Raw genomic sequence first — 25,322 nt, 5'->3', positions numbered from 1 at the left:
AGGTAATCAGTTTGACTTGAAAGTGCTGCCTTCCCTATAGCACAAACAGGGATTTTGCTCTGTAGGCTGCCACATGCTGAAGTTACATCAGAAGTGACCTCGTCCAATGTTAGAATGATCTGTTTTTGGCATTGAAATACTAGGTTCAGTTAGTCAAGCAGGCAAAGGATTGTGCTCTAAAATAGATTTGTTGGGAAATCTGTAAAGTGCTCTGTGTGCTGCAGACAATTGATGCTAAGTACGAGTGTTGTTGGGATAATCAGATTTTCTCATTGAGCATTTAGCCTCAAAGACAGCAATAGGAGAATTTTTTTTGGTAGCATAGTGGTTAAAGTACTTGATTTGTAATCAGAAGGTTGCTGGTTCCAGTCCTACTGCTGCCAATTGCCACTGTTAGGCCCCTGAGCCAGGCCCTTGACCCTCAATTGCTCAACCTGTACTCAGTAAGAATTGTAAGTCACTTTAGAAAAAAGAAACAGGTAAATCCTATAAATGAAAATTGTGAGAATCAAAGCTGTAGACACACTAGATGGTAACCAAAGAGATCTTAGAATTTTAAAGAATAAAAAGTGTAAAGTTGATTACCCGTGCACAAGTCACAAGGCTTTATATTGACATGCCCACTATATACAAGTATATAGTGAAATGAAATGTCCCTCCAGGACCATGGTGCAGTATAAAAGGAAAATAAAGTATAGGACTAGTACACAACCCGGAGTAACGTGGGTGGATATGTAAAGTATACCATACTGTGACATTTTAGCAAATATGCTTATAACATACAGCAGTCACTGAGAACAACCAGTACATGAGAAACACAGTATGCCACAGCTCCCACAGAGCACAGACTGAACTTCAGGGCTGCTGTAAAGAAGCCATGAGCATGGCACTGAACTTGCTGAGGTCACAGGTCTTCATCACAAACACGCGGTGGCTCTTATTCAGCCGGCAGACAGGGTCCATCGCCATCAGCCCCCGTCCCAGCTCTCCCTGGGTCTCCACACGGACAGCGCACACAACACTCTCCGTAATTATGCTGCTGTCGAGGCATGCAGCTACAGCATATGCATCATAGGACACGAACCCTGGCCCAAAAAGCACATCTTTTATGTTAGGTCCAGGCTCCCTGGAGTAAGCCCAGCACTTGGAGGTGATTGTCTTCATAAATTGGGAAACTGCAGTGTCCTGGTTGGTCATCTCATCAAAAAATTCCTGACCAAGTTAAGTAGGGGAAAGTCATTCATGTGAATCTCCTTGTAAATAACATGTTATAAAACAAATGTTAAAAACACAATTTTTAAAATATCCATACAAAGTAGGTAAACTATAAATAAAGATAAGGAATAGTGTGTGTAACATTGCTAGCATTCTACTCAAACAACTTGCAGCAAATAATTAACTTTGTGCTGGTCAAAGGTATTTGATTCTTACCCAAGAGAGCTTGTGTCTACATGTAAACTCCCAGGTTGCTAAGTGTGTGGGACACAGGTATTCTTCTAAGACTATGTAGGCAGACTCAGGATCCATAAAGAAATTAAACTCTGCACATGGCATCACATTTCCCTTGCCTACAAAGACAAATACTGGTTAGAGGGAGATCTGCTAATTCAAGCAGATATAGGGCTGTTATTTTCCTACCTTCCATATTGCCACCCATGATGTACAAATCTTTGAGCTTCTGAGGCAGGCCAGGATCCAGTCTAACAGCCAGTGCTAAATTAGTAAGTGGACCCAGAGTAACAAGAGAGACCTTTTTCATGAAAAGTAAAATATTGTCAGTCACAAAACAGGAAGATAAATGTTAAAACCAAGAGAATCACTGACAAGATGGGCTGAAATTCAGCCATCCCTTACATTGCATAACTTGTGTGGTTTTTTTTTACCTGCCCCTGGTTTTCATTGACCAGCCTGATCAAAGCATTGACTGCATGCTCTTCCTGTATTTGCTTTTTCCAAGTTTCTGAGTTTCTGTCCTCCAGCACATCTCCCAAGCCATCTGTGCCAAAATGCTCTTTAAATGGTTTAATTGCTGTGACCAAAGAGGTCGCAGCCCCTCGGAAGACTGAGACCTGAAAGGGTGGGGGTGGGGGTGAATTTCCATGAGCATACATATCCAGATCGCAGGCAGGTTTGAGTTTGTGTGCACAGTAGGCATATCTGCTGTCAGCATCAGCACCAGGCACAAGTTCTAGCCAAGTACATTTAATACAGTGAACAAAGTTCTTAATTGTTCAGCAGAAATGTACACACTTCTAATAGCAGTTTCTTGGATTTTGGCAGATGTCTGAAATTAGTGCAGTTCTATGCCTGTGCACTCTGGACCCACCTCAGTACGTTGACAGACAGACAATACACGGAGCACATTCTGACACACATTATCCACGTCAGTGTTCCCAAAGCAGCAGGTGATGCCCAAGATCTTCACATTGGGTGCAGCAAGAGCAAGCATTATAGCCTGGGCATCATCTATGCCACAGTCAGTGTCAATTATCATCATCTTTTGAGTCATGCTGGTTACCTGGAGGCCACAAAATAGATCAGTATGATGACCTTCACTGATGATCACAGACTACCAGTCTAGCAAAGAAACCATAATGTGGCTCAGGTATGTTAAAGTTGGCATTAAATTTACTCACTCAAAGTGCTACATCACTTAAAACTTGCTTTAAAAATGACATTGGAGACATTGTATTTTGGTTCACCAGTGACAGTGTAACGTAGGAGATGTGGTGTTGAGCGAACACACTTGCGAAGTGCCGGCGCGTTGGATGTTATGCGCAAATGAACTAACCAGGGAAGCCATAAAACAAGGGACGGGTGGGATAGAATAAACTGTTTAAGACACAGACTAACAATATCGACTAGAACAAATAATAAATAGACAAACATAAGAGGAACAGGCCAACAGAACAATAACAGACTAATAGGGTGAGGGCGAGACTAAGTTAGACAAAGTAACGTAGACTAAAGTAAACAAAGTATTACAGCCGAGAACTAAACCAGGAAAGCAACAGAGACAGCGAGGGTAACTAAACAGGGAGCGCGGGAAGAAAGTACATAGTAACGAGGGGTGAGAACAAACGGGAAAACACTAAACAAGTGCGAGCGAAGATCGAAGACTAACGATATCTAACCACATACACAAGAGCGAGGACAAACGAGGTCTAACTAAACACATATGAGCTAGGAGCTAGGACAAACGCGATCTTACCAAAACGAAGCGAGACGCAGGAACGGGATTTACATAAGAATGCCATTAGGGACAAACTCCGAACAGCAGGACACAAAGGGGGAAGAGACACGGAAGTGAGTCGGTTGCTAGGGAAACGGGGAACGCTTAGGATTGTGGAATTGCTCTTTAGTTGTGCCAGTGAATTAAAGATTTGTTTGTCTATCAGACCACTTGTACATAATTTAATAGTTCATTTATTTGTTACATCCTGCTCTTTCAAACATTGCTATGTTAGAAAAACTGTGCGCCATAAACATGTTGACATATCTCAACTGCCCATTAGAGTCACACGGTTGTGTAAACGTTATGATCATCTTAATGTGGAAAGAAGCAGGTGGGTGAGAGATGTCCCTCTGTCCATTGCTGAATTTAGCCAAAGCACAGTCTGGGGTTCAAGATGAAGACAGTGGCACTACCTCCCTTCCAAAGAGGGATATAGGTATTGAACAACTGAAAACCATTAAGGGGGGAGCAGAGCTGAGCAGAACACGCCCTATTAAAAATTTGCTAATAGCTCATGAAGAATAATTATGTGCATGAGCAGTAGGCCCTACACCCAATATGACCTTGACCCATGATCAGATTGGTTTCACTTTTAATCACATTTAATCATTCCTCAAGAAAGGTGGCGGACCAGTTGATCGCAGTGATCTCGAACAGGAGATTATGTAGATGCAAATATGGAAGAATAAATCTAGAATTTAGTCATTCGTAGTGACGGAGATTATACCATATGACAAGTTCAAATAAGCAGAATTAAAGGCACAAAATCAGAAATCAGTTATGATTGTGAACACCAGTGTATCTTGCCCCCGTTGAAGCTTTTACGCACTCTTTTTTTGTGATTTGAAATGGACAAACTTAAATAAACAGGTGAAGGTAGTAATTTTGTCGCGTTGAAGATCCGCAGGACGGTGTAGACTCGTCGGTCTAGGGGTTGTGATGAATCTGCACACACGTTTCATGTGGAGTAGTGGAGCATGCGTTACTAGAGCGCATCCTTCCTTCTCAACACGCACCTCACCACCGCGCTACAGTTTCCCCGTGAAAGAAATCGTGGGTAAAACAAGTCACGCGTACTTTACATTCTCAACATTATTGTAGACTAATCTTTGATGATACCGAGTCATTTTATCGACCTGTTATTGCAGTACATAGTGGCTTTAAATATACTATTAGACCAGATAATCAAGAGTTTTAGGTGTCTTTAAAAAAAATTGATGACCCCTATTTTTGTTATTGGTATAAACCACAGAAGCCCTGTAACAGACGGTAAGCGGGTTGGGGAGTCGGGTAACTATATTTCTATTTTTCATGTTTTTACCTTATCTTCATAAAAGTGACAGCTATAAGGTATGTTTCGACATCCCATTTTCATTTTCTTAATGCTTAAGTGCGTCACATTTGTTACATTTTGCCAGTAGCCTAACAAATATCAAGTAGACGGCTAGTGTGGATGTTGCTACCGCCGCTACGTTGTGGCTACATCCATTCGCTAATATCCAAATGTAAATACTGTCTTATACCGCCTTTATTTTACCATGTAAATTGAAAGGCTTTTCTCAATTATCGTCTGAAATGACGGGAAAACTCACAGTGATCTGATTTAACCTAAATTATATTTGTGTAGATATTGATGCTGCTGGCGCAGTGAGAACAATTTTTGATGCATGTAAATATTTGACATATGTGTTTCTTGTGTCCTGTTTTTTTTAATCAAATGAACATGCGTTACTTGGTTCGTGTAACTACAGTCGAAGTCTGTGGCCTTGTTATTAGTGCCGCTATAAAGTAATACACCCAGTATACAAAAGCATTGCACTGACGTCCCTGGCCTGCAAACATATTGAAGAAACAATAGGTGAACGTTCCCTTCAAACCCCGAAACCATGAACACTAAACGGAGGCGCACAGCTGTCCGCCAGCTGAGAAATTGTATTTTCATCGCAGAAAATAAATACATTTTTTGTTCGAATGTTAATGACGGCCGATGTGGGCGGCAGCCACACGGTCCTCGTCTTCAGATGGATTCATATACACAATACACAGTTTACATGTGGATAACATAAAACAGAAGTTACTTAGCAAATAACCTTTTTTTTAATCTTTCATAGAGGCTACTGGGACGTATTGTTTAATTCATTTAGATTTTTTGATTTACGGGATGGTGTCGGACTTCACGATGCTTATATATAATCCAAATGTTGGTTTTGTGCATCTTAGAATAACCACTTAAGCATTTCAATACAGTAACAATTTAAGTGGAAATTCACCTGCTATTGGATACGGCTTTCCCTGTCGATTATGTCAAATTAATTAATGACTAATTAATGAGATTTTGTACTATAAATGCCATAAAACAAACATTATTTTTTAGATTACATGTAATGGCAACAAACACAAATAAGAGATGGGTGGGTGGATGAATAACGTCTCCATGTTGTGAATGTTCTCGTAAAATGATTTGTTCTTAGTGTTTCTATACCTAGTGCCCATTCCCTACTGCACAATATCAGAAATGCAATTTCTAATTAAGGTTTAATGCACGTACAAGTGCTGTAAACCACCTCTTGATACAATGAAGGATAGTTTTCATGTCAGTATTTTAATGCTGATATGTTATATGTGACAGGGTTGTTTCTACATAGTGGCCATTTCACCAAACTTATTTATGTCCTCCTCTTCTCTGGTGCAGAGACAAGGAGTCTTTTCTCACACCCAAATCAACTGACTGTAGTGTGATAGGTAGGTAATTTTCTTGCCACCCAAGTGCTCAATGCCTAACACTGCAGAAAGTGAAGGCGGAAACGTATCCGGTGCTAGCGATCCGGTGGCCCCATTGCGGGCATCGGCCAGAGACGATGAACGAGGCCTCCTGAGCCCGTTCACCCGCAATGCTCTGCGTGCCAGGCGGGCCTCCAGCGCAGAGCTGCAGCTACCATGGACCTGCCCGGTCACTCACTCCCGGGAGAAATTTTACACCGTTTGTTCAGACTATGCGCTGCTCAACCAGGCTCGGCCCATTGCTGCCCCCAGGGATGCTGCCCAGACCAGCTCCGATAATGGGGCATCGCTGACTCAGTCAGACAGCCCCGCCACATCCCGGTGTCAGCCTGGAAGAATCCATACGCTGTCAGGGGAAGACTGTGATATGGAAGAGGTGCTGTCTACCAATACCAAACCTGTTTTAGCCTGGGAGATCGACACCACTGACTTTGATGCAGTTTTAACCCGAAAAACAAGGACAAGTAAGCTCTATAAATAATTCATTTCTAAACTTGTGATTTCCTAATGATACAAAAGAGTGCTGACTTAGCTAGACCACCTTCTGTGGTGTGGAATGGCTGTAAATATCTGTATGAAACTACAGGCTTACTGCTGGTGTTTTATCGTGTATTGTCTCTTGGAATTGATCCTTCAAAGTAAGACTTTTAAGTTTACTATAAGGTTTTGTTTGATATCAGACTGCCTGTGTGGTACTGAGGAGGAAAGATTGCAGAAATAGAACACATGTAACCACAGATTCCCAGTGTGACTAAAAGGAGACAAGCATCAGCAAGGCCTGAAGCCCTTACCTCATGGTGACAGCATATCTGACAGCCTCCCTCACAGCGTGAAAGTACCAGCAGCAGCCTTTGATTTGATTACCTTGATAGCCATCATACGGAAGATTCATTGAAGTTCATTTGCGGTAGTTATATTTAATGTTTGCCACTGTAACTTCTTAAACATTCTCAAACACAAACCATTTTCTTAGGAACTCATGATTGAAATATCCAGTAGTAAGTAATATCCTGCAACATCAGAATTTTTATCACAGCTACTGAGGGAGATGTTCATAATGTTCACCTCTCAGTCAATGTAATCATCAAATGTCAGTAGCAGTGAAAAGTAATTTTATATACAAGCAGTACTAGTGTATTTTTTTAATTACAACTCAGAAAATAAAGGGCTTACAGAGCATTGTATGATGAAGCCCCATTTACTTTAGTGAAAGTCTCTGTGTAGGTGGAAGAGAACCATGGCTGCATCCTTGGCCTTTTGTTGGCATTCAGTTACTCCTTTTTCTACATTATCAAACATGTCTGATTTGTGTATTATTTTAAATCACTTATTTGAGAAACATAATGCAATATGCTATGTATTTCCAAAACAGAAAGAGTGAATTGTTGGGGTTACTGGTCAGTTTTGCTGGTCAGACCTTACAGCAGTAATGAGGTAATAACCGGTTGGTCTTTACAGCAGTATTGAACTAGTTCCTTTTTCAAGTATTTTAGAGCCCTAATTAAAATGTCTGACTATCATCTCATTTTATTTTATGAAATTGAAATGACTTTGGTTGAGAATATATCCGGTTTAGTAAAAGTATTGATGTGAATGAAAATGTTCTTGAAAGCAACACTCTTGAAGCATATTTCTCTCTATTTTGCTGCAGGGTTCTCACTAAACAACTATTCACCGCTCTAAATCTTTATACGGTTGTTTGTAATGCCATATTCATTTTCTTTCTCACTTTTTTTTTTATTTTTACAGGTAATCTAAAGAAATTTGCCTCAAAGAAAATTAAATCATCTGAGCGACCAAGCAGAAACGTGCTAGACCTTCCACCACAGGCTTCTCTGGAAGAGATCAAGCAGAGGAAAGTGCTGGATCTACGCCGATGGTATGAATGTAGTTCATGCTCTCCTGCTGTTATGCTCTTTAGTCTGGGAAAATGATAACAGAGCAGAAAAAGTATTTTTGCTGCTGGTGGGGTTTTTTTTTTGTTTGTTTGGTTTATTTATTTTTTAAAATCTCTTTAGGTACTGCATCAGTCGTCCTCAGTATAAAACTTCATGTGGAATATCATCACTTGTCTCATGCTGGAACTTTCTGTATAGCACCTTGGGAGCTGGAAGGTACTAGAATCAACTACCACTCTACATTTATGTGCATGTTTGCTCAGTTCACTAATCAAAACAACAAATACTAAACTTAAATTTCAGATGGGATTATACATCATAGTCCAGAACGTGAAGTTAAACACTGGATATCAAGATAAAATGTATAATCTCAGGAATCACAGTCCTTTTTTATACAATAAGCACCCACTCTATTTCAGTAGACCATAAGTAATTGGGAAAAATCTTAACTCTCTGACCCATAGACCCATAGGTACTGGGTGTCTTTTCTAGTGCTTCTCCACCATGCTTGTAATGCAGCTATTTTCAGCTCCAGCTTGTTTGCTTTGCTCCAGACTCCAAGGTGGAGTTTGGAGGCATTTGAGCAGTTAGGATGCACTTCAAATTTCAGCAGATTCCATTCTGCTATCGCCACTGGCAGGCGCATCTTTAGTAAAGACACAGGAGCTAGTTCACTGGCAGTCTTGCATGCCAACACCACAATATTTGGATCCTAAGCAGTTTTGTCCACACTTTCCTCATTCCATCACTCTGGTACTAGTTAATCTTTATGTCCTCTGTTGATATAACCTTGCTCTTCTTTTGTATGTATCTTTTTTGTTCTTGAGGCTTATCAGTGGTAATTATTTATGGCTGTATGAAGTGGAGGAACTATGTATAAATTAGGTCTGTGATTCTTAAATCATTAACCCAATATAGATATTTTTACATTTACTGCATTTAGCTGCCTTTTTTAAAATCCATTGTAACTTACAATTACAACTGAATACAACCTGAGCAATTGAGGGTTAAGGGCCTTGCTCAGGGGCCAAACAATAGCAATGTGGCAGTGGTGGAGCTTGAACTGGCAACCTCATTACTAGGCCACTACATTAACCAGAGCTACCACTGCCCTCATAAATATAAAAACCATATAATAAAAGCTGACATTCTGCACTTTAATATCTTTGTAGTCACTGTTTAATTTAAAATATGTGGAGTGCTGAGTCAAAATAAGAAAAAAACTGTCAACACCAAAATATCCAAGAATTTTCTAATTTATTATGGATTGTTATTTAGTTCAGTGGCTCCATATTTACAAAGATCTCAACCATGTTTGTGATCTTATTATATTTGTTGTTTACCCAGTTTATTAGGTGCATCTACTGTATCTGTACCTGTGGGCTGCCCATCCTTTTTAGTCAGTTTCGCATACTCGGAAGATAATTGATGTTACAATTGTGCAGAAAATGACTTTTCCTGTGGTCCCGTTCATAAATTACCTTTTAGTATCATAGTATTCATATGTGTTTGTATAAATAGTATTTACAAGTGCATTTACAGAATAAAGGTATAAATAACAAATCGGGGGCGGGTGGGGTGTGTGTTTGTATAAAATATTGATATGGGTACGGGTTACATTTTGTACTTTAAGTGCAACTTTCCCAAAGTTCCCATTATCTTAATAGCAGTATGTAATGAGTTATTTTAATAGCAATACACAGTATGTTTATTTGATCTCCCAGATGTGTCAGCAGTCCTTGTTTCATCATCTTAGAGACAATAAATAGTAACCCCCCTACCTGCTGCCTTATTTTTCTTTTCAGCCTTCCACCCATGTCCAGGAGGAGGCCCTGCATATTCTTGGTTTCCAGCCCCCATTTGAAGATATAAAATTTGGACCATTTACTGGCAATGCCACGCTGATGCGGTATGATTGCTTTGCTTGCTCTTGCCAATGTAGGGATGATGTCATAATGTAATATATTGTATTACTTAATTTGATGCAGAATTCAATGGTACTTCTTTCTCTGAACATTCCAAACTTAATTGTCCGTGTGCTATGGCACCAGTCTTGGAGAGCACATGCTTCCTCCAAGACACATGCCTCCAGATCGTGCAGTGTAGTGACGCAGCAGAACATGCTTGGAGCAGCGTGGTTCATGGAGGACTGTGATCTTGTTGGTCCTGGTGTGAGGTCACAAGCCTCTTAGCCTTTTGTGTCACTCCAAAGTCTCAAGCAATACTGTCTTCTGAATAGTGAAGGTTGTGCTGTACTAAATGAGTTTTGTTAAAATAATAAAAATGAGCAATGCCACAATGAGGACCACTCTCTTATATCTAATATCTCTCTAATACATCAGAATTCCTTTGGTTTTAGTTATTCACTGCTTTTTTATGTTAAATTGGCTAACAAAAAACCAATCTGAATTACTTTTGCACATTTTAATGATATTGAATCAAACTATACATTTTGTGAATATTTCCACTGCCACTTAGCAGATTTTAGGAAATTGGGATTATTTCCAAAGTAAGATGGAATAATAATTTTTTTTTTTTTTAACCAACTCTATCTTTGCTTTTGTACAGATGGTTCAGACAGATCAATGATCATTTTCGTGTTCGAGGGTGCTCTTATATTCTCTATAAACCACATGGGAAGCACAAGACAGCAGGAGAGACAGGTGAAATTAATATTAATATAGCCACATATTCATCACTAATCACAAACTCAAACAGTATTCTAAGATAATATTTCCTTACAAGACAAGACTGCAATAAATCAAACTGCATTTCCACACTGGTTAGCCAAGTTCTGAAATCTGGAGAATGTGAACTTAACATACTCTTGCACATTAACAGTCACAGTTTTGTAATCCATAACCTTCTCAATATAATTGCTTGACTCCCAAGTTCCACTGGACAAAGCAGGATCATCAGTCATGTTTTTCTTTTCAAACTGTTCTGTATTTGTGAAAAGATATGTGTCATTATTGGCATGTCAGTCTGTTATTGTGACGCATCAGAGTAAAGGTGTCCATCCATGGCACACAAATAATGTCCCCTGACAGTTCTCTTCCCCTTTTACAGCTGAGGGAGCTTTGCTGAAGCTCACCCAGGGACTGAGAGATGAATCTATGGCCTATATTTACCACTGTCAAAACCATTACTTCTGTCCTGTGGGTTTTGAGGCAACACCATTAAAAGCAGCCAAAGCTTACAGGTACAGCTCAATAGCGATTACTCTTAACTTTTCTTTTCCTCAGTCATGTCTACCTATAGTTCGAATCTTTAAGTTAAAAAATATTTTTAAAAATGTCCCACTTTATGTAAAATAAATTAATCACAACAATGAAACTATGTACAAATCGTCAACTGCAAAGATATTGTATTCTACTTGCTGCTTTTGGAAATGTTATGCTTTTTAATTTTTTTTTTTTTTTTTTTTAATCATAGGGCACCTCTTCCTCTGAATGAAATGGAGCATTGGATTCTTATTGGGGAACCAAGCAGGAAACATCCAGCCATTCACTGTAAAAAGTAAACGTACTCTCTTTCTTTCACTATTTGTGGCGATTAGATAATTCAGATTGGTGCACTGGACTTAAGCCTTTGAAAACTACCTTAGTAAACTTTGAGATTTTTGCTTAATATATTTACAGGTGGGCAGACATTGTAACAGATCTGAACACACAGAACCCAGAATACCTGGATATTCGCCATACAGAACGAGGCATTCAGTTTCGGAAGACTAAGAAGGTTACTGACTTGTGTATTTAACCCCATATATTTTAAACTATGAAAAATGAAGCATTTGCTGTTAAACACTTTTTTCAATAGCCTTTTAATTTATTTATTTTAATTAAGGTGTTCATTTTTCCTTACTTTCAGGTGGGAGGCAACCTACATTGTCTTATGGCCTTCCAAAGAGTGAACTGGCAGAAGCTAGGACCCTGGGCACTGAACCTGGAGAATCTGAGGAATGACCTGCACCAGCAGGGGGCAGAGCACAGAAGCCATGATTCATCAGGGGAAGGTTTAGATGACAGAGCATCCAAACACCTAGGACGCCAAGGCCGGTCCCACAGCACAGGAAACCAGAAGTCTGAGCAGGCCTGGAACGTCTCTCCAATACTGCGGAATACCGACACAAAGTCCTCTCCTGACAGTGACCTAGATGAGGACATTACTGACTGAAATAGAAGAGCCCAGTCCTTCTACTGGACACTCAAGTGGAGCTGGCATGGAAGTGCTGGTTTGCAGTCCAGGAAAAGGGTATGAACTCTTAAATGCAGAAGTATCTTCAGAAATCAGACTGGTAAAAATGGATAGAGCAGTTGTTCAGTTATCTATAAAGCATAAGGTGATAACTTTATTTGTGTGAAACATTTCAATTATTGTCTTTACAACCATATGCTTCTATGTGGACTTGTTCATAAGAAGATCTGGAGCACAAAATGGACTAACAGTAGGTAAATTACATTAAGTGCATAGTGTATGTTTAAAGCGCGTTAATATTTAATAGTGAAAATTTGGAAGCAGAATGGAAAACAATCAAATGGAAGGACTGTATTCTGAAAGCAGAGGAAATGTCACTCTTTATTTAAGGTAGCTGATGCAAATTTGGGTAACTGAAAAACAGATGGCTTAATTTTGTTGTGTATGGTGAAGTTCTTTGTGAAAAGATAGCATGGCGGCTGTCATGTTATATGCACAGTTATCTCCATTTTAAATCCACCACCACATCTAAAACATGCATTATGAAAAGTGTGTGGCATCTTAAATCCCATATACATGTGAAAACAGTATGAATTGAAAATGGTTGGTAATAGTTTTCTTTATAAATAAACATTTGTATGATTTTCTTCTTTTTCTGTATAGCAATTATGAGCTCTTTTGCACTAACCATTCAGTGTTGTGCGCGAGTCTTAACTTTGGACATTGCGTCTATGTTAAATGATGTTTTAGATCTGCAATGTCATTGGGACCAACCCGGCAGCAGCCTCCTGTTGAGACAGCAAAATTTATTTTTGACAACCAGTGCAGCTGGGATGATGAGTCAAAGATATTTACTTCCCCTATAATATAATCTCTGAAAATGAGTTTGACTCACCGATCCATAGAGCCCCTTGCTTTTTCCACTCAATGCTTAGCTCTGTAAATGATGTCCTGGTAACCGTTTTCCAACTGTAAATACATATACATGAATCAGTGTAATACTAGAATAGTGAAGGCATAAGGTTGAGTGTCAACTGAATTGGTCAAGCTTGGCACTTGATGTAGGGCAGGGGTAGCTCAATGGTTAAGGTAGTTGACTTGTAAGTCCAACCACTGCCAAGTTGCCATGGGCTCCTGAGCAAGGCCCTTAACCCTCAATTGCTCAAGCTGTACTCAGTCATAATTGTAAGTCGCTTTAGATAAACGCGTCAGCTGAATGCCATAAATGTAAATGGTATTGCCTGTAACAATGATGACTTATGGCTCACCCTGTAGTACGATCCCAGGCTTCACCACTGTTTGGATAAACCACCCAGCTTCTGTTGGCTGACTTATGGGACGTGGCTGATTCTAGAAGAGGTTTCACCAGAGCAGGGGGAGAACAGTTCACCCCAACAGCAACCAGCTGTGTTGACTTACCAGCCACCTGAACAGCCTCAGAGAATTTATTTCCATCTGAAATGCACTGTGCATCCTGCAAAAGAGTTTCTATCTTATTCAGACAACCTATATTTGTCATTTGTGTACCCAGTAGTCACCATAGAAGGAGCCTTACAACTCCTGTAAATAATATGCCATATCAGATTAAAATAAATAAATAAATAAAGTGTGTGTGTATGTATATATATATATATATATATAAATAAATAAAAATCTTTTGCTGAGATATACACACCCACACTTTATAAACTTTTATATAACTGGCTGTTTTTTATGGCTGACACCTGAAAACTCCAGCAATGCTACTTTTCATTATGTATTCATGTCAGCACAACACCCACCTCCATGAACTACCGTTGTATAATGGGGTTCAAGTAGATGACAAATTGTGCATAGGCTATAGTCTGCAATTGTACACCTATAAAAACACCAATTTAGCAGATGCACCTGAATTGTGTTTTTAATTAAAGTGATTGTACATACTGTGACAATGCAAAGTTTCATCCATACACTACTATACAGAAAGAATAAGACAGTTCTCTGGTCAATTTTGGTAGTTTTATTTACCTTGCAGGAAAAGGCAAGCCAAGCTTTAGTATCTGGAAATTCCCTCAGCAGCTCCACCAAGGCCTCTGCCTCTTTAAGACTCGGTATGGTCTCCATGGCAATGAGATCAGCTCCTGCAGCCACTAAGCAGTGGAGCTGTGGACGATGCCAGTCTTTCAGCTCCTGGGGTAAAGGGAAGATGGCCTGTGTATGTATAGCTGCTGAAGCACCATGTTGTGCAAGGCCCTTGGTCCAGCCTCACCTCCACACTCAGCTGGTTTGCATAGGCTCCTGTGTACTCCGAGCCGTCATGCAGAAATGCCCCGTAAGGACCCAGAGAGCCTGCCACCAAAGGTACCTTTCTGTCTGAAAAGGTTAATTACTTTGAAGGGTTATCAGTGAGTATCACCTGTATATTGATAGACTTGGCAGAAATAATCTGCTTCTGAATTATTACACTGAGTATATGTGAAGCAGTCTTTGTTCTCATGCTGACACCCACCTGCCACTGCACAGTTAGACATGAAGTCTGTTGCAGTCTCTTTAGCTAACCGGACCCCTGACATCAGTAACTGCTGTGCCTCCTCAGGTTTGAGGCCAAGATGCTTGAGAAATCCTTCAATACTAGCCTGGTATGTAGCTGTTGTAATGACATCAGATCCAGACTCAAGAAATCTGAAAAAAAAAAAAAAAAAAAAAAGTAAAGACCGTGTAGTCTAGTCAATTGTTCTTGCTGTTAGAAAGAAACTCACGAAAGTTCCAATAGTTTTGTTTTACCCATAATGTACATCCTTTATCGCCTTTGGGTTTGTATGCAATATTTTAGCGCTCCACAAAGGTTCTTCCTGCAGAAACATGTCTCATGAACAACGTTTTTAAACACAAATGGACAAACTGTATACTATATAGGCTGTAGCTCACCTACCTGTATTTGAAGTCCTCTTTTCTCTAGTTCTGTAGCTAGTCCACCATCCAATATTAACGGCGTGCCTTGCATATTGACAATAGCAGGGTCGATTTTGCGTAGCCTTACGTGAACGATTCTAACTTTTCCAAAACACCAAACGTCATAATATGCACGACAGCTAATCTGACTTGGCTAACGCTAGCTAGGTGTAACGTTAAAGTTCATTGTGTGGTGAAGTTGAAATGTCGTTAACACTTAACTTACCTTGAATAAATGTTCAAATATGCCTATATGGGTTCGTATGCGTTTGGTTTGAGCAAAGTCCACTTGTGGCTAAAACGTTTTTCAGCCCCAGCCGGACGCTGTCATAGACTGTTTGATAACAAATCCACGTTTCCGTTAGCAAGGGTCAAATAATCTTTTCCGGGTTGAGTGTAGAATTGAAAAGAAACGTCGATAGTAACGTTACTTCGATTTGTTTTTGCTATTTATTCTCATCAGATAGCCATTAGAGTACGTGGTGTTTTATATATATAATTGCATCACGCTTGTTTTGTTTTATTTGATTAGTTTACATTTTAGTTGCTATGGAGACGAAAATGAGCAAAAACACGAAAAACAAAATTGGCCAGGAGAGCTAGTTAACCTAGCTAGGTTAAGTTTTCAAATTAGTGGACAACAACGTAGCGTTATCAGTCGTTTGAGAACTCAAGAGTTCGCCCGAAAATGGTGAGTAATAATTACAAACTAAGATAGCTATAAATCAGTACAGTGACATAAAGTTGTGCTAATCACCTAAGCTAACGCTAGCTAACCTAATGCTCTTCTCATTTACTTCAAGGAGCGCCTTTACTAGCAAGCTAAACTAAGATAAGATAAGCAAGCTATCTAACATTGCATCGCTGGACGGTATAATTGAAATCTGCGTGAATCTGAACCGCCGCAGTAACTGCATTTTAAATGTTCCGTTTGGCAGCTAGTTAGCTAGCTTCCTGTTTGTAGCTCGCTAAATAAAAATTAGACTCTTGAACACAGTAATACGAATATTGAATTGTAATGTTTCGGTAGGATAATGCTTAACATCTTTATTAGCCGCATTAATCAACATTTAGCATTTTAGTGGTAGCTGTCTGAGATATGAACGAAACGATTAGCTACAATCCACTAGGAACGCGTAACACTAGTTAAGCTATCTGTCACTTGCCACTAGATGTCAGGCGTAAACTTCACAAGAAACCATTACAAACATTGAACTTTTCAAGTATGATGTAAAGTAAATACTGAAAAGCAGCAACTGATAATTGCTATTAGCTTTGATGAATGGTAAGGAATCTTCACTAGGCTGATCGTATTTTTCTCGCTTTTATGATTGACAGCTGTCTGGCTAATTGGGCAAATGACGTGCAAAACCATTAGGTAGCGAAAATCTTTTAACTGTAAACGCTAATCAGGCAACTCATTGCTATTCGGTGTCTGAGCTTATTTCCTCATCTCTCTTCCATACTGCTAGCTATTGTGATATTTTCCACATTGCCATCACTGACTTGTACTGCTTTGTATACAAAATTGACGTGTACTGTTTTTGATACTTTCCGCATTTACCTTTCATCTGTCTGCAGGCTCAATGCATATAGCATGAAATGTTTGTAGTGATATCATAAGACAACATCAGGTGTCTGAGAAAGTGTTGGATTCTAAGAAATGCTCAGAAAAGCAGCTCACTTTCGCTATAGATTCATATGAGTGCGAGAGGTATCAGATTAGCCTTTCCAGTTCGTTATGGCTAAAGTCATAAACGTATGTTGGCCAAGTGATTTTTAAAATGGAATTTAAATGTTTCCATTGAGCTTTAGTGCAGTTGTCCTGATGAAACAAGGCAGGTGCTTCAGGTTGGTTATGGGTCTGATTTTAGTGAGAGAACCTCTGTTCTATCTGCTAAGTCTCCTAGATAAACAGTTGGGTTAACCTGGGCCATGTAGGCCATCCATCAACTCTGCCTTGAGGAGAATGAGACTCCAGAGCATCCTACTAACATTTAAACTAAGTGCCACAGTGTGGTTCAGACCAGATTCTCAAAAACTTTGCTTATGGGAAGAAAATATATCACATTGTCAGTAAGCGGCATGGTTATATAAACAATGCTTCAGGGAAGTTCACACTGATTCATGCAATGTTAGTGTTGGTGAACTGTATTCTTAGCTGGCCATACATTTCTATTGTTTGACATAACATTGCCTTAGATGAGTAACTGTCAAGGCAGTTGTGTCACAAAGGCTGTTTATGCTGTCAGTGGTGTTTTAATCCCAACATGTCTAACATCTCATTTAGAAAAAAAATCTTCAAGTTGACAAGATTCCTCCGGTCAATACCTTGCACCTTTAGCCTCTGGTCATGGTTTATGAGTTTGTATAAAATTTCTTTAACCCATTAGAGAGTTCCCATGCTATGTATAAGGTGAACCCCCCCAAGCAGATAACTCGCCGAAATCCAGTCTGCACACTCCTACTCTTATCACTAAGATTTGTTTGTTTACTCCAGTTCCTTCTGCAGAAACAAACTTGAAAATGATTGAGACATTGACACTTTAAACTATGTGGATGCTTGCCAGGCAGGAGGTGCTTTTTTTTTTTTCCGGTAATGGCTAGTAACTTCTTTTTGGGAGGTGTCACCTATTTTTGGTTTACCACAGTCAGTTTACTCAGTTTCAGTCAGTTCCACAGTGAAATATTTCCTGGCGAGAATCAAGCCTTGTTCATAGGGCATACGCTTACTTGTGCTCATTTACAAAGGAAGCTGTTCATACCAATGCTATCTCTGCCACAGTCCAGTAAGGGGTAAAAATAGCCTCTCTTGGGGGATGGGCCCCACCATTCTTTAGACACAAATTGGTCAATTGTGTGAAAGGGTTTCTTTGAGTGAGAGACAAATGAGGTTTGAACAGAAAATTGTGAATTAATTTCACAAATAAATGACTCTATGATTAGAAAGAGTATGAAGGCTTTCTAAATTTGGTTTAAACTTTAGCCTATTGGATTATGTTATGTGGTGGGTTGGCTAGTTAGGTTATGTATGATATATTCATTTCAGCTAAGGACACAAGAAGTTATTTCTGAGTGGATGTGAAATCTTAATAAAGAAACTATAATTTATAGCCCGACTACATGATATGAGATTTAATTCATTTAATTTATCAAAGATATGTTAAGGAGCTATAGCAACAGGTGTTCTACTTCTGTGTCATTGATGGTGTCTACTGGGTTAGTTTGTTTCTTTAACGTAATTGCTGTGATCTTTATTTTTTTCCAAACCAAGAGAGTGTTCCAGAAATGCTTACAGAAACAGGGCACTCTGAGTCTGTGTTACTGCCCAATCTGCATAATGATGTAAAATATTGAATACCCGTTCAGTTATTAACAAGGTTATTGGGAGTTATTAGTTAATAACTCATCTTGGAACTAAAGTGGAATTCCATACCCTATAGTATATGACCTTGTCTTCATGTAACTGTGTAAAATGACCTTTGATATTCCCAGGTTAGCGCTGCAGCAGGAAAGGCGTTTCTCATTAGTATTCTGCTCCAGGTCTGGATCACATGCTCTTGGAATCCAATTTGCATATTCAATGTGTGGCCTTCCACCAGGGGGCAGACTATGATGGAGAGACAACACTTTCTGCCTCCTCCATTTTTCTGTTCAATAGCACTCTTTGCTTGGTGTGAAGGTGAGAAAGGTGAAAGCAGCCACCTGACAAATCATCCTCAGTCACCATTTAATGTTACAGTAATTTCAGCATCAAATGCTCTAATTGCACTGTAACTCTGCATATGGTTTTAACATGGCATACTCGAAATGCACTTCATTTGACAATATAGCCATGCAATCTTTCGACCCCCTCACTCTTTTAGAATAACTATGATTTTGACCTCTCACCTGTTTCACATTTAGTGACAATATCGGAGGTCCTGAGAGCCCTGGCTCTAGGCCTGTATTTGTGTGAGAGTAGCAGCAGCTGCATTTGTGTAACAGCTCACCCGGCTGTGGTAGAAGAACCCTGGGGGAAGAGCAGCTCATGCTTACCACAAGTGCTTGACTCCATGCTGTGACATGGGCCAGCTGCCTGGTCATGCTGGGGGTCAGGCCCTAAGCGCTCCGGCTCCCTGTCCTAGCATGGGGGTTGGTCCACTGTGATCTCCCTGGGCCTAGTGGGAGGATGTCAGAGTTCCTAGAGTGTTTGTGTCATGCTGTTCACAGGAGGAACGCTTTGCCTTTCTCGCTGAGTGGTACGACCCGAGTGCTGCACTCCTACGCCGCTACCAGCTGCTGTTCTACCCTAAAGATGGTTCAGTGGAGATGGTAAGCATTTGGGCTTTGCTCAGGCAAACCGCCACATCAAATTTCATTCTAACAAGCACTATCTGTTGTCTTGGAGATAACCACTGGATCAATGTGGTCTAAGCTTCCATTTTCATCAAGATTCCAGTTTCTGTAATGTCTGGTTAGTGTTGTTTTTCAAAGTCTGTCACAAACAGCTACACCTTCCTCTCATCAATTGTAGTATGATGTGAAGAACCAGCGTACATTCTTGAGAAGGACCAAATATGATGATCTTCACCAAGAGGATCTATTTGTGGGGAACCGCATCAATGTCTTCTCTCGTCAGCTCAACCTCGTTGACTATGGGGACCAATATACGGCCAATAAACTGGGCAGCAAGAAAGAAAGGTAATACACATCACTAATACACCCCTTCCATATCACCATTATGTTTGAAAAAAGATATCAATACTTGTAAACATGGATTTATTTGAGCGTCTGTGGGAGTAAGTAAGCATCATGATCTGTCAAAAGCATAAAGATAAAGGTAGAGATTATTAGTACCATACAGCACTGGGCTATTTTATCTTTGCTTTATACTATGTTGCTGCATCACTGTTTTGATATGAAAACCATGATGGCTTTCAGTCTGTCATCACTATATGCGTTCACTGCTGTTTTTATCATGCTGCAAACATATCATTCCAAACACCTTTAAGTTTTGTGATGCTCATTAGAGGATATAACTTTTCAGAAGAGCAGAAGGTAGTTTGGAAGGGTATTTGGTCCAGCGGGATATAACTCACTAAACAGTGTAATGAACCATATTTCTATGCCATAGTGGGTGGCTTCTAATCAGACTACAGAGATAGCCAGGAAAGTGCCCAGCCTAATCAAACACAAATTGAACATCTTTGATTATTGCTCTAATAAATAAGCCTGTCAGCCTTTTCAGACTCCCACATCGTTCAGCTGATCATTTCAATTAGTGGTAATTAGGTGACTCTAGTGCTGAAGGCAAACAGAAGAGGCTTTCTTCACAGTAGCTGCATCTCTCCCTCTGTTTCTGGCTGTGTGCTGTGAATTTAAATCAGATAGCAGAGATGCGCGACTAAAAAAATCTGTTATATGGTTACACTTTGTAGACTCATTTAGGTTTAAACAAATGGCAATGCAAAGAATATATCGTTTTGAGCTAACCCAGTACTTCAGTGTACTACTAATTATGATAACATATTTATGTATTAATTTTGAGGAAAGGATGCACAGCTCCATAACAAACACCATTGTTGTTTATTAGTATGTATTGTTCTCTTCACTGTTGTTTAGCTCCTTGTCAAGTAAGCACATGAGCAGCAGCAGTGAACAGATTACAAAATCATGTGTTCTTTAACATTAGAATTAGGAGATTTCTCTCGACCCATTCTTTGAAGTGTACAGCTCTGTCAGACCAACATATAAAAAGTTTATTTTGCATTTTGTCACTGAATTCTAAATTCAAAACGGATACACTTTCTGTCTGATTTGTTGCTTTGTGTTGCATCTTTAATGATAAAATCACTGGATTAATTAGCTGGCTGCTAATCTTTTTAGCCAGCCTTGCCCTGTCAAGCACAGAGTGGACTTGAGTGGACTGAATCCATGGCTTTCTCACTATATTTTCTCATTCCACTGAGCCAGAGCTCTGAGGAAGTAAAGTTTTGCAGAGATCATATAAAGGTGGAAGACTATTGCTCTGTGTTTTTTCTATACAGTGGTCACTTCACAAGCCATATTTTTTCCTCATGAATCTTAGGAACATGATATAGCTCACTCCTCATAAAACCATGCTTACTTGATTCTCTTCTCTATCTGTCACTTCATCCTTCTTTTAAAAGTCTATAAAAACATTTCTGTTTTTCATTTGATTTCCTCAGGACATTGGCTATGATTAAGCCAGATGCAGTGACCAAAGTGGGTGACATTATTCAGATGATTTATGATGCTGGCCTTATTGTCACCAAAGCCAAAATGACCAAACTAAGCTGGTAAGCCAAGAAACAATGTTGTACCTCATAACAAATTATTTATTTTACACCACCCATGCTGGTCCCATGCAAAGCAGAATGCACTTGATTTACTATATAGCTGTTTGACTCCACAATTACAAATGAACTTGTTTGATGTCCTTCAAAGCATTTACTATCAAACAGGAAAGTCAAGAGGTCATCAAGAGGTCTTTGCTCAAAGCAGATTGAAACTGTATTCCTAAAATGCAGATATTGTTTGCAGCTATGCTGTGAATTGGCAAGTTATAGAAAGTCTTGGAATTGGGGAGGGGTCAGGTTGCAGACAACTGCCAGGAACATATGGCTCTGATGGGAGCCAAAAATCCAGCAAATACTGTGGCTTCTTTTGATGCCATTTTAAATTTCTGTGTTTGCTGTGTAGACCACTGGTTACCAACCACTGGGAATTAGATACCAACCCCAATCCATCAAACCTGATGGAATTAATCAGCCTTTTCAGAACACTGATTAGCTGGATCAGGCAGGTTTGGTTTATAATTACACTCTGTAAGAAGGCATATCTCCAAGGGCCATGGAGCTACTGTTATGAACAGATGCATTACAGCTGATTCTCCCTTCATCCACTGTAGTGCTCATGCTCTGACCAAATTATTACATTACAATTGCAAAGATACACATTATCTCTCAATTAGTTGCAGGTTACAGAGTTGAGAGTATGTCCGTATGAACACTTGTATTAACCAGAATTATCCTGATGATTAAAAATAAGCAAAAGCATCAGACAGATTGTAATTACCTTGTTCTCACTCCTGTGGTGTTGTGGGGTTCTACAAAAAGATTGCAATAATGCTATTCGATGTCGGAGAACAAAATATGCCACACATATATTTAATTATAATAAGTAACTACTCCAGGGTGGTTCTGTAATAGTCACTGTTATCTAATAAAAAGAATTTGGTGGCTGTCCATCCAGCTGCAGACAAATACTTGTTTGAATACATGATGGTAACTGCCAGCCCATGACCATTTGTGGATGGTAATAAAATACTTAAAACATGCTAAAAACCAGAGTTACAGAACGCATTGTCAGTATTTTATGTTTACAAACTTCAAGCATGTTTAATTCATGGAAAGCACAAAAGATAAAGATGCAAATCTTAGAATGAATTAATGAATGGTTTTGAATGCACAGGTTTTTTTGCACATATTTTAGGAGGCCCATGGACACCCAAAAATGAGGTTTCTCCATTAAATGTAATGCTCAGTAGTTGTCCTGGAAACTTGATTCACATCCATCTGACCTGTTTTTAAAAGAATAAAAACAATGTTGCAAAACCTCTCAGGCAGGGCTTTACTAAATGCTTAGTCTCGTGTTTGTCCTCATGTGGTTAGTTGCCTTGTTCTTGCGCTCCCTTTTCCCCCTTTCTGTCTTCCTCTCTGATAGAGCAGCTGGTGGCAGCATTACTCCTGACTCTGGGATGTAAACACACACCCAGTCGGGCACTGTCATGTCCTCTCTACTCCAGTCTGATCAGTGGTGAATGCAGAAAAAGTGTCACTCTTCACTGCTGTCATTTATCTCTATAATTAAACATTTTGCATGTGTAGTCTCTGCCTGCTGGAGTATTTCTAAATGTCAGATTTGCATTTGGAATTCCATTTCTAACAGCTTTTGCACAATGCAAATAATCAGCCTAATTTATTTTATAAAGCTGGCAAAAATGTATAACTATCAAATGCAGATGTAATTTTATTCTTATTCTTGGAAGGAGAGAAATTTAGGTTACATTGGCAGATTTATTGATGTAGTGTAAAGTAAAAATGTTTATGCATTACATTTGAGCATATTGCATGTTGCTATGCATTTAGAGGTATAGGTTCATAGACTAGTGTTGCTTAACATGGTTGATTTGGTTCATATAACTACTAAGCATATCACCATCTAATTCAGCCTGCTGATTCAACACACATTTTGTACTGTAAGCCCACCCCTTTTAGTAGTGACACACAGCAGCAGTTTAACTGTTGGAAATATGGAAAGAGCTGAGTGTTAATCTTTCCTTTCCTACAGGAAAGCTGACTGTGTAGAACTGTATAAGGGACTGTTGTTTTAGGCTGATCAGGGCTGTTTGCTTTTCATTCATGTCACTTTTTGCCATTTACTATTGGTTACTCACAAGACCAAGTATTCTCTGCTGCTGTTGTGCACATTTTGGTCTACTGATTAAACTGTCTAATGATAACTGTCTTTTAAACTTTTATACTGTGATGAGGGAGACTTGTTGCCAATTAAATGAATTATGCTTCTTGATCTTAATTTTATTTTTGATTTTTTGGTATTTTAAGGTGTGTAAACAAATTGAAAAGGAGCAAAAATAGTTCTTGTTAGGCCTCTGTCTTTATTGTAGAAGTGAGTGGGGCTCATTGGATCACTTATTAACTGTGTGTACTTTTATGGCTTTCTTACAGGAAGCAGGCAGGGGACTTTTACATGGAACATCAGTCAAAGTCTTTTTTCAAGTAAGTCTTCCCTGGGTGAATTATTCACTTATGTTGAGGTTGCATGTGAGTTTTTCAAAGAAACCTTAAAGCCCAATCTGCTTGCAACAGCGATTTTTATTGTGGCGTTTCCACTACCTTCTGATGTCTTTGAGTGACATTGAAGTGTTGTTTTACAGCCAGCCAGTGACATAGCATAACCTTCATACTGAAATCTTGGATTCCTTTGAGGACATTGCAAAAGTCTTGTCATGACATTGTATGAGGCTTGACCTTCATACTTCTACAGTGCCCTGTATATTTCAGATGTTACAAAGTCTTTTTAATAATATTTCTTACTAATAGTTTAAGTTGTTGATGTTTTCAGCTGAGATAATTAATACATATGGTTTTTGTGACTGAGCAGTAACCTGGTACAGTTTGTGACCTCTGGGCCGGTGGTTGTCATGGAGCTGATGGGAGATGAGGCAGTGTCTGTCTGGAGGAAAGTTCTGGGGCCCACTGACTCTGGTGCAGCACGCAAAGACGCTCCAGCCAGCCTGCGTGCCAGGTTTGGCACAGATGGCACTAAAAATGCAGGGCATGGATCAGACTCTCTGGCATCTGCTGCTCGGGTATAAACAACAACAACAACAAAACATTTTAATCCACTTAGTTGCAGTGTTTAGTAATAAACATGCAGGTCGTTTTCTTATTGGACAAGAATGACACCTTTATAGTATAGCATCATATGTTCATTAAAGATGAAATGTGTCTGAATTATGAACTCGTTTAACACACATGCAGTTTATGACCAACTAACTTTGGTTTGGTTTGGTTTTTCCTCTTTGTACTCTGTAGGAGCTGGAGCTCTTTTTCCCTTCCACTACAGGGCACGGTCCTTCCAACACGGCCCAATACTCTTACTGCACCTGTTGCATTATCAAACCTCATGCTATCTCAGAGGGTGAGACCCTAAATGCATGTGTGCACGTACACACACACACACACACACACACACACACACACACACACACACACACACACACACACACACACACAAACAAGCCTCTGATTTAACAAAAGAAAGGCTTCCTAACTAGCCAATATCCTGTATTAAGTTGCACATGTGAGTTTCAATAATTTGTTGTTTTAATTTTTTTGTTTTGTTTTGCTTTGGGGGGTGTGGTTATAGCTAATTCTGCTTGAAATTAAGTAGTAACAAAACGTCTGTAGCGTTTTCATTTATTGACCTCTGAAAGAAAAAACATCACAGTCGCATTATAAGATTAGGAATTAAAAGTTGCTTGTGTTGTTTGTGATGTCCCTTAAAGTCTGTATTGTCACAAATTAAAGCAAAAGGCCTGAAAGTAGACAATAATAAACAAACAAACAAACAAACAAGTCTTGCCAAAGCAACTCAGTACATGACTGAAACTGGAGAGTGTCAAGGAAAAGACAGATGAGCGAGTAAGTGTCCTGATGGATGATGTTGTATTGTCAGGTCTCACAATGGTG

At 39.4% G+C, this 25,322-nt stretch overlaps 4 protein-coding genes across 8 annotated transcripts in view; 2 read left to right on the top strand and 2 right to left on the bottom strand.

Annotated features, from left to right (window-relative positions):
• Positions 1–405: 405 nt before the first annotated feature.
• On the bottom strand, positions 406–3,292 carry si:ch211-201h21.5 (uncharacterized protein LOC555526 homolog). 2 transcript variants are annotated; one of them, XM_027013563.2, is made up of 6 exons: positions 3,212–3,292; positions 2,327–2,518; positions 1,884–2,069; positions 1,639–1,750; positions 1,432–1,568; positions 406–1,212 (listed from the first exon to the last, which is right to left on the bottom strand). In XM_027013563.2, exons 2-6 carry the CDS (start codon positions 2,507–2,509, stop codon positions 856–858), a joined length of 975 nt encoding a protein of 324 aa, XP_026869364.2. In that variant the 5' UTR covers positions 2,510–2,518; positions 3,212–3,292; the 3' UTR covers positions 406–855. The 2 variants fall into 2 exon arrangements, with proteins under 2 accessions (XP_026869364.2, XP_026869365.2); XM_027013564.2 differs by lacking the exon at positions 3,212–3,292 and adding an exon at positions 2,637–3,201.
• A 988-nt stretch (positions 3,293–4,280) lies between these two features.
• On the top strand, positions 4,281–12,763 carry LOC113579545 (basic immunoglobulin-like variable motif-containing protein). Its single transcript, XM_035524113.1, is given in 13 exon segments — positions 4,281–4,292; positions 4,488–6,480; positions 7,766–7,895; positions 8,035–8,130; positions 9,720–9,730; positions 9,733–9,823; positions 10,483–10,577; positions 10,984–11,116; positions 11,350–11,433; positions 11,556–11,652; positions 11,785–12,010; positions 12,013–12,044; positions 12,046–12,763. Coding segments are annotated over 12 exon segments (1,512 nt in total). The 5' UTR covers positions 4,281–4,292; positions 4,488–6,008; the 3' UTR covers positions 12,091–12,763.
• zgc:172121 (uncharacterized protein LOC337599 homolog) lies at positions 12,109–15,366 on the bottom strand. 3 transcript variants are annotated; one of them, XM_035524118.1, is made up of 10 exons: positions 15,269–15,366; positions 15,023–15,144; positions 14,875–14,942; positions 14,600–14,772; positions 14,360–14,463; positions 14,119–14,280; positions 13,380–13,585; positions 13,007–13,080; positions 12,800–12,899; positions 12,109–12,208 (listed from the first exon to the last, which is right to left on the bottom strand). In XM_035524118.1, exons 2-9 carry the CDS (start codon positions 15,092–15,094, stop codon positions 12,841–12,843), a joined length of 918 nt encoding a protein of 305 aa, XP_035380011.1. In that variant the 5' UTR covers positions 15,095–15,144; positions 15,269–15,366; the 3' UTR covers positions 12,109–12,208; positions 12,800–12,840. The 3 variants fall into 3 exon arrangements, with proteins under 3 accessions (XP_035380011.1, XP_035380008.1, XP_035380010.1); XM_035524115.1 differs by lacking the exon at positions 12,109–12,208 and having other exon boundaries at positions 12,474–12,899; positions 15,269–15,365; XM_035524117.1 differs by lacking the exon at positions 12,109–12,208 and having other exon boundaries at positions 12,474–12,899; positions 15,023–15,140; positions 15,269–15,359.
• Positions 15,367–15,434: 68 nt separating this feature from the next.
• nme7 (NME/NM23 family member 7) overlaps positions 15,435–25,322 on the top strand; it is a 35,534-nt gene continuing 25,646 nt past the window's right edge. Inside the window, exons 1-7 of one of the 2 annotated variants that reach the window (XM_027013582.2) lie at positions 15,435–15,733; positions 19,255–19,356; positions 19,559–19,725; positions 21,234–21,344; positions 23,796–23,846; positions 24,232–24,439; positions 24,666–24,771. In XM_027013582.2, the coding sequence (XP_026869383.2) occupies positions 15,731–15,733; positions 19,255–19,356; positions 19,559–19,725; positions 21,234–21,344; positions 23,796–23,846; positions 24,232–24,439; positions 24,666–24,771 (748 nt within the window). In that variant the 5' untranslated portion in view covers positions 15,435–15,730. The remainder of the gene's footprint in view (positions 15,734–19,254; positions 19,357–19,558; positions 19,726–21,233; positions 21,345–23,795; positions 23,847–24,231; positions 24,440–24,665; positions 24,772–25,322) is intronic. The other variant, XM_035524114.1, reaches the window with a different exon arrangement.

The sequence above is a fragment of the Electrophorus electricus genome, chromosome 3, assembly GCF_013358815.1.
Source record: "Electrophorus electricus isolate fEleEle1 chromosome 3, fEleEle1.pri, whole genome shotgun sequence".
NCBI lineage: Eukaryota > Metazoa > Chordata > Actinopteri > Gymnotiformes > Gymnotidae > Electrophorus > Electrophorus electricus.
Note: the sequence above shows the minus strand (reverse complement) of the source record. Positions and strands in the feature narration are given on the sequence as shown.

What these genes read in the sequence shown, in the direction of transcription:
- si:ch211-201h21.5 (XM_027013563.2), bottom strand. Translation starts at nt 2,509, where the DNA reads ATGACTCAAAAGATGATGATAATTGACACTGACTGTGGCATAGATGAT. An exon ending in TCAATGAAAACCAGGGGCAG is followed by an intron (nt 1,751 to 1,883) that starts GTAAAAAAAAAC and finishes TTCATGAAAAAG; the next exon opens with GTCTCTCTTGTTACTCTGGG. An exon ending in GTAGACACAAGCTCTCTTGG is followed by an intron (nt 1,213 to 1,431) that starts GTAAGAATCAAA and finishes TAACTTGGTCAG; the next exon opens with GAATTTTTTGATGAGATGAC.
- zgc:172121 (XM_035524118.1), bottom strand. Translation starts at nt 15,094, where the DNA reads ATGCAAGGCACGCCGTTAATATTGGATGGTGGACTAGCTACAGAACTA. An exon ending in AAAGAGGACTTCAAATACAG is followed by an intron (nt 14,943 to 15,022) that starts GTAGGTGAGCTA and finishes ATGTTTCTGCAG; the next exon opens with GAAGAACCTTTGTGGAGCGC. An exon ending in GGCTTGCCTTTTCCTGCAAG is followed by an intron (nt 13,586 to 14,118) that starts GTAAATAAAACT and finishes ACTCTTTTGCAG; the next exon opens with GATGCACAGTGCATTTCAGA.